The sequence below is a fragment of the Tribolium castaneum genome, chromosome 10 (assembly GCF_031307605.1).
Source record: "Tribolium castaneum strain GA2 chromosome 10, icTriCast1.1, whole genome shotgun sequence".
Taxonomy (NCBI): Eukaryota; Metazoa; Arthropoda; class Insecta; order Coleoptera; family Tenebrionidae; genus Tribolium; species Tribolium castaneum.
The window spans coordinates 26,809-32,808 of record NC_087403.1 but is presented as its reverse complement, the minus strand read 5'-3'; the positions used below and the strand labels follow the sequence as shown (position 1 = coordinate 32,808).

The 6,000-nt window shown below is 36.2% G+C and overlaps 1 protein-coding gene across 2 annotated transcripts; it reads right to left on the bottom strand.

Annotated features, from left to right (window-relative positions):
- Positions 1 to 3,071: 3,071 nt before the first annotated feature.
- On the bottom strand, positions 3,072 to 5,579 carry LOC103314880 (hypothetical protein). Of its 2 annotated transcripts, XR_010335638.1 has the most exons (3): positions 5,368 to 5,579; positions 4,450 to 5,322; positions 3,072 to 3,495 (listed from the first exon to the last, which is right to left on the bottom strand). XR_010335638.1 is itself a non-coding variant. In XM_971185.4 (2 exons), exons 1-2 carry the CDS (start codon positions 4,505 to 4,507, stop codon positions 3,101 to 3,103), a joined length of 453 nt encoding a protein of 150 aa, XP_976278.2. In that variant the 5' UTR covers positions 4,508 to 4,690; the 3' UTR covers positions 3,072 to 3,100. The 2 variants fall into 2 exon arrangements, 1 of the variants encoding a protein (XP_976278.2); XM_971185.4 differs by lacking the exon at positions 5,368 to 5,579 and having other exon boundaries at positions 4,450 to 4,690.
- Positions 5,580 to 6,000: the final 421 nt, after the last annotated feature.

The following is a 6,000-nucleotide window of genomic DNA, read 5'->3' as shown; positions in this document are numbered from 1 at the left end:
ATTGAATTCAGCGGCTCATTTTCTGTGTTATACGAACTTTTCATGAGATTTAAAAAAAATTGTATTTTTTGCTAAAATTTCTTGAGTAATACACTTACCTTCAAAAAGGTGAAAAAAAATTTTTTTTTTAAACTCACTCCAGTGAATTTTTATGGACTTCTACATGTCTTAACAACCCACAAAAGTTGTTAAAAGTCCACAAAAAGTCCATATGTTCGATTTTTTGATGTTTGATTTTTTCAATTTTCGTCGCAGTTTTTGTCGATTTTGGGTACCCGGAACATTTTTCGAGCAATAGCTCCGGAACTATTAGAGATAACTCCATGAAGTGTATTATCGTTGGAAAGCTCTTTAAATTATCTATTTTTTTCAAAAAAGATTATTGTTCTCCGACTAATAGTTTTCGAGCAAACTGCTGCTAAATGCAAAAAATGGTAAAATTTTAAAAAATTCATAACTAAAAAACTATTGGGAATTTGGCAATTTTCTTGATGCCAATCGATTCCCCGGATCATTTTGCATAGGTATGGATCAAAATAGTTCCACTTTTTAGAATAGTTTAGCCGTAAATAATAAAATAAAAAAAATTAAAAAAAAGTTAACACCCCCCCCTTGAAATCGGTCAATTTTTAAAGTGTTTCAAAATCAAATAAAACCGATTCTATCTTATAGATTTTGATGTGCTCTTTCCGCTCTAAAAAAGCGTTTGCTCCTAGCTCTTTTAGTTTGGCCGTAATCGGCGTTTGAAAATTGAAAAATTTTTTGCGAGATATCGCCTTGAGTCCTATGCCATTTTGTAGAGTTTTTTATTCCGGTTATCCTCCATTTTTCCGTTTCTCGATAACTCTAATAGTTTCGCCGTAATTAGCGATTGAAAATTGAAAAAAAGTGAAAATGGAAACCTTTTTTTGCGTTTTTCTCGGAAACTGTAAGACTTAGAGCAACGAACAAAAAACCATCTGATAGCGCTTAATTTTCTCTATTTTTTCGATTAAACCCGGAGCCGCTCCGGGCAACGGTTCCGGCTACAGAGGCGATCAAAGTTTTTCAATAAAAAAATTCATAAAAAAAAAACTAAAAGTCGTAGAGCATTGCGGTTTGTTCCATTGAATTCTACGGCTCATTTTACATATTATATCAATTTTTCACAAGAATCAAAAATTTAAAATTTTTTTGCCTAAATTTAGGGTAGCCATTTGTCATAGTGGAAAATTTTATCCAACAAAAAAATTCATAACTCAAAAACTAAAAGTCGTAGAGCAATGCGGTTTGTTCCATTGAATTCAGCGGTTCATTTTCTGTGTTATACGAACTTTTCATGAGATTTAAAAAAAATTGTATTTTTTGCTAAAATTTCTTGAGTAATACACTTACCTTCAAAAAGGTGAAAAAAAATTATTTTTTTAAACTCACTCCAGTGAATTTTTATGGACTTCTACATGTCTTAACAACCCACAAAAGTTGTTAAAAGTCCACAAAAAGTTCATATGTTCGATTTTTTGATGTTTGATTTTTTCAATTTTCGTCGCAGTTTTTGTCGGTTTTGGGTACCCGGAACATTTCTCGAGCAATAGCTCCGGAACTATTAGAGATAACCCTATGAAGTGTATTATCGTTGGAAAGCTCTTTAAATTATCTATTTTTTTCAAAAAAGATTATTGTTCTCCGACTAATAGTTTTCGAGCAAACTGCTGCTAAATGCAAAAATTGGTAAAATTTTAAAAAATTCATAACTAAAAAACTATTGGGAATTTGGCAATTTTCTTGATGCCAATCGATTCCCCGGATCATTTTGCATAGGTATGAATCAAAACAGTTCCACTTTTTAGAATAGTTTAGCCGTAAATAATAAAATAAATAAAATTAAAAAAAAGTTTACACCCCCCCCCTTAGAAATCGGTCAATTTTTAAAGTGTCTCAAAATCAAATAAAACCGATTCTATCTTATAGATTTTGATGTGCCCTTTCCGCTCTAAAAAAGCGTTTTCTCCTAGCTCTTTCAGTTTCGCCGTAATTAGCGATTGAAAATTGAAAAAAAGTGAAAATGGAAACTTTTTTTGCGTTTTTCTCGGAAACTGTAAGACTTAGAGCAACAAACAAAAAACCATCTGATAGCGCTTAATTTTCTCTATTTTTTCGATTAAACCTGGAGCCGCTCCGGGCAACGGTTCCGGCTACAGAGGCGATCAAAGTTTTTCACTAAAAAAATTCATAAAAAAAAACTAAAAATCGTAGAGCATTGCGGTTTGTTCGATTGAATTCTACGGCTCATTTTACATATTATATCAATTTTTCACAAGAATCAAAAATTTAAAATTTTTTGCCTAAATTTAGGGTAGCCATTTGTCATAGTGGAAAATTTTATCCAACAAAAAAATTCATAACTCAAAAACTAAAAGTCGTAGAGCAATGCGGTTTGTTCCATTGAATTCAGCGGCTCATTTTCTGTATTATACGAACTTTTCATGAGATTTAAAAAAAATTGTATTTTTTGCTAAAATTTCTTGAGTCACTTACCTTCAAAAAGGTGAAAAAAATTTTTTTTTTTAAACTCACTCCAGTAAATTTTTATGGACTTCTACATGTCTTAACAACCCACAAAAGTTGTTAAAAGTCCACAAAAAGTTCATATGTTCGATTTTTTGATGTTTGATTTTTTCAATTTTCGTCGCAGTTTTTGTCGGTTTTGGGTACCCGGAACATTTCTCGAGCAATAGCTCCGGAACTATTAGAGATAACCCCATGAAGTGTATTATCGTTGGAAAGCTCTTTAAATTCTTCTACCTTCAAAGAGGTGAAAAATTTTTTTTTTTTTAAACTCACTCCAGTAAATTTTTATGAACTTCTTTTCGACATTTTATCATTTGTTTTTTGGCTTATTTTAGCGAATTTTAATCTCTTTTTAGTAAAATTTTACAAAAATGTTAAATTCTTAATAAAAAAAAACACCAAATTAAGTGAAAATTACGAATTTCAATTTTTTCGAGAAAATTTTCAAAATGCTAAAATTTTATCCTAAAATAATGTAAATGTGGGTGTGTGGGGTGTGGGATAAAGAAAATAAAGCGCAGTTTTGACCATAAATACGTTTATTATTTAATCACCGCCTCCCGTAGCCGCCCCCGAACGACTGTGCAGAGGCCGAGGCCGAGGCTTGCGAGCCTCCGAAGCCGCCGCCTCTAAAACTGGAGGACTGTGCGTTGGCAGTGGCACTCGAGCCTCCAAAACCGGAGCCTCCATAACCGGGCCCTCCTCCATAGTATCCTCCTTTGCCTCCATATCCGCCTCCCAATCCGCCGCCGAGTAATTTTCCTTTGAGTCCTCCCAAACCTCCACCGCCGCCGCCGCCAAATCCGCCACCGAAACCACCTCCAAAGCCGCCGCCGCCGCCAAATCCACCTCCACCGCCAAATCCGCCGCCGCCACCGTAACCGCCACCGAAACCTTTATTGAAGCCCAGGTGGTGCGTCGGCGAGCGCACGACGCGGATTAAGTCTGTGGAAAAGAATTATGCTTTTAAGCTCTTATTTTTTAATTGACAATCTATTTTGTCCAAACTTTTGAGTCCGCGTTCTTTAAATTGTCCATCAATAACCCAAGAAATGTGAAGATAAATGGCAACTTTTTAATGATTTTTTATTATAATGACAGTCAATTCTTTGACAACGAAAGGTGAACAATCATTATATAATTCTGTTAATTTAAAAGGCACTTTTAACTTTCAATTCCAATTATTTTTAAATCAAAAGGTGGAACTTGTTGAGATTTTTGAAACCACAAAATCGAAAAAAAGCAATGTTTAACGACTTCTGATTAATTCAGACAGATTTTAATAATTAAAGACATTAACCGTATCAGAATTATACAGTGGAAATTTGGTCTTGTTTAACGACGTAAAAAATAAGAGCAACAATTAGTGACAATGATAACAGTTCTTAAAAAAAATATTATTTAATTTAAAAAATGAGGAAAAATTTTAAAACCGAATTGTGTATTTTGAAAGAATAACTTAGGATACTAATATTAATTTTTGAAAATTTCAGTGTCAGGTTGCATTATTTCTGGATTGGCTGTAATACTAAACTAAAACACACGGTATTTTATCCAAAATAATTTATATTAATTAATAAGAAAATTATTAATTAACAAATTAAATTAAAAATTGCCTTCTTTGTTCCTTCTACAGAAAATGATTTACGAGTTACCACCTAATCTTATGCATAAAGAGTCTTGTGAGAAACCAAATTAAAAAAAAACTATGGCTGCGAGCATTTTGGTAGATTTATTTCTTTTAATTTAGATAAATAAGTAGTTGATGATGTCACTACAAAAATTTTAATAAATAAAAACTTGTTTAGATTTCATTATGTCATAATTAAAATAAAAAAATTGTGGTTGTAATGAGATACTTCTGAAGTCACGTAATTTGCAATGGGGTGGTTTACTTACCGTAAGTGTCGCAGAGGGCGAGTGGCAGAACGAGGGCTAGCACTAGCACGGGCTTCATCTTGTCTAAATCACACTTATGACTCTTCTTCCTCTTAAATAGTCTTCGGCGAAACTGGTTTTTGTTTACCGGATTGTGCGACTAGACTTATATATACTCCCAGCCCGTGGACAAAAATGTATATAAAAAATTGTTTTAGTAGTTGTTAGGAAAACATTGACCTTCAATTGGTTTTCGGGTACTTACGCGGGGAATTCCTTTGTTTCTCGTGTGTAAATAAGACAATTTGGATTTTTGATGACTACTACTTTATTTCTAATGATGAAAAAATGACAGTGCGCAACACAATCGTGCCTATTCTAAGCTGGGCTTGGACCCTTTTCGGTTTCTGAAAAGAGTGCTCAAGTAGGGGTCTCCGTACGACGTCGCATGGCTTGTGGCAACACCACCTTTCCCGGTACTGAAGCTGTTCGCTATGGCTGTAGCCGATCCGGGATAGTAGCCTTGGCCGTCCCCGGATTTCCGCCCGGACGGGGACCCTCCCCCGAACATGATCGGGAAAAACGCGTTGTACGACGGGACGTTGCGCCCGGAAAACGGCCAGGAGGGCTCCTCCTCCTCCTCCTCCTCCTCCTCGCTCTCTTCCGGCTTGCGCTTCGGGATGCGTTTCAGTTTGGGAGTTGAGGCCTCGACTTCGAAATCGTCCTCAAAGTCTGGTCTCCTCTCCGTTGTAGCTTCAGCATCTCCGACGAAGGAATTGGTCGCGATTGTATCGCCAGACGCGAAGCTCATCGAACCTTGGGGGTAGCTTCTGGAGTCGAGGGGGTGGTAATAACCACCGAACATTACAGTCCTTTGAGGGGCGCGCCTAAAACCTGCGAAACGCAACTTGGTGAGAAGAAAACAGGGGAGAGACTCACCAAACGTTCCGAAAACAACAAAACTCACTAACAACAAGGCCCTCATGGTTGTCAAGCCTTCACTGGAATTACCAAAAGTACATTACGATTTATATTGCGAAATATTGTCCCCACTATTGCACCCCTTGTGTACGTACACTCCCAATAAGGATACTCATTGGAAATCAAAATTCAACGCGTGCTTCGCGTTCATGTAAAATAAGAGTGTCAGTGTTTTTTAACACTAACTCAGACGATGTGATTTGCTTGGATAAGACAAAGCTAATTATTATGAGCTGGCCGTACACGCATTCATGTAACTTTGTGATATACGCATTTTAAGGCTTATTTTTCATAACTAGCACCCTGTTGTATTTCCCCGAACCAGTCAGTGCGTCACCGCTGACGTCTTCCCACTTCCGCAACCAGAGACATGTTGATCCTAATCAGTCCGGGAATGCCGATTGGGGTGAACGACCTGTTAAAACCAAAATCGAGAGAAAAAAGCGTTACGTAAGAATGGTAATCCAGGAAACGCAACAACTCAAGCCCAAGGTCTCAACGACTGCAGAAATTAAAGTAGATTATGGTGTTTTAAGTGACAAGTGGTCGCACTTAATCTTATTAGAATTCAAAGTGCGAGACGTGTTTATT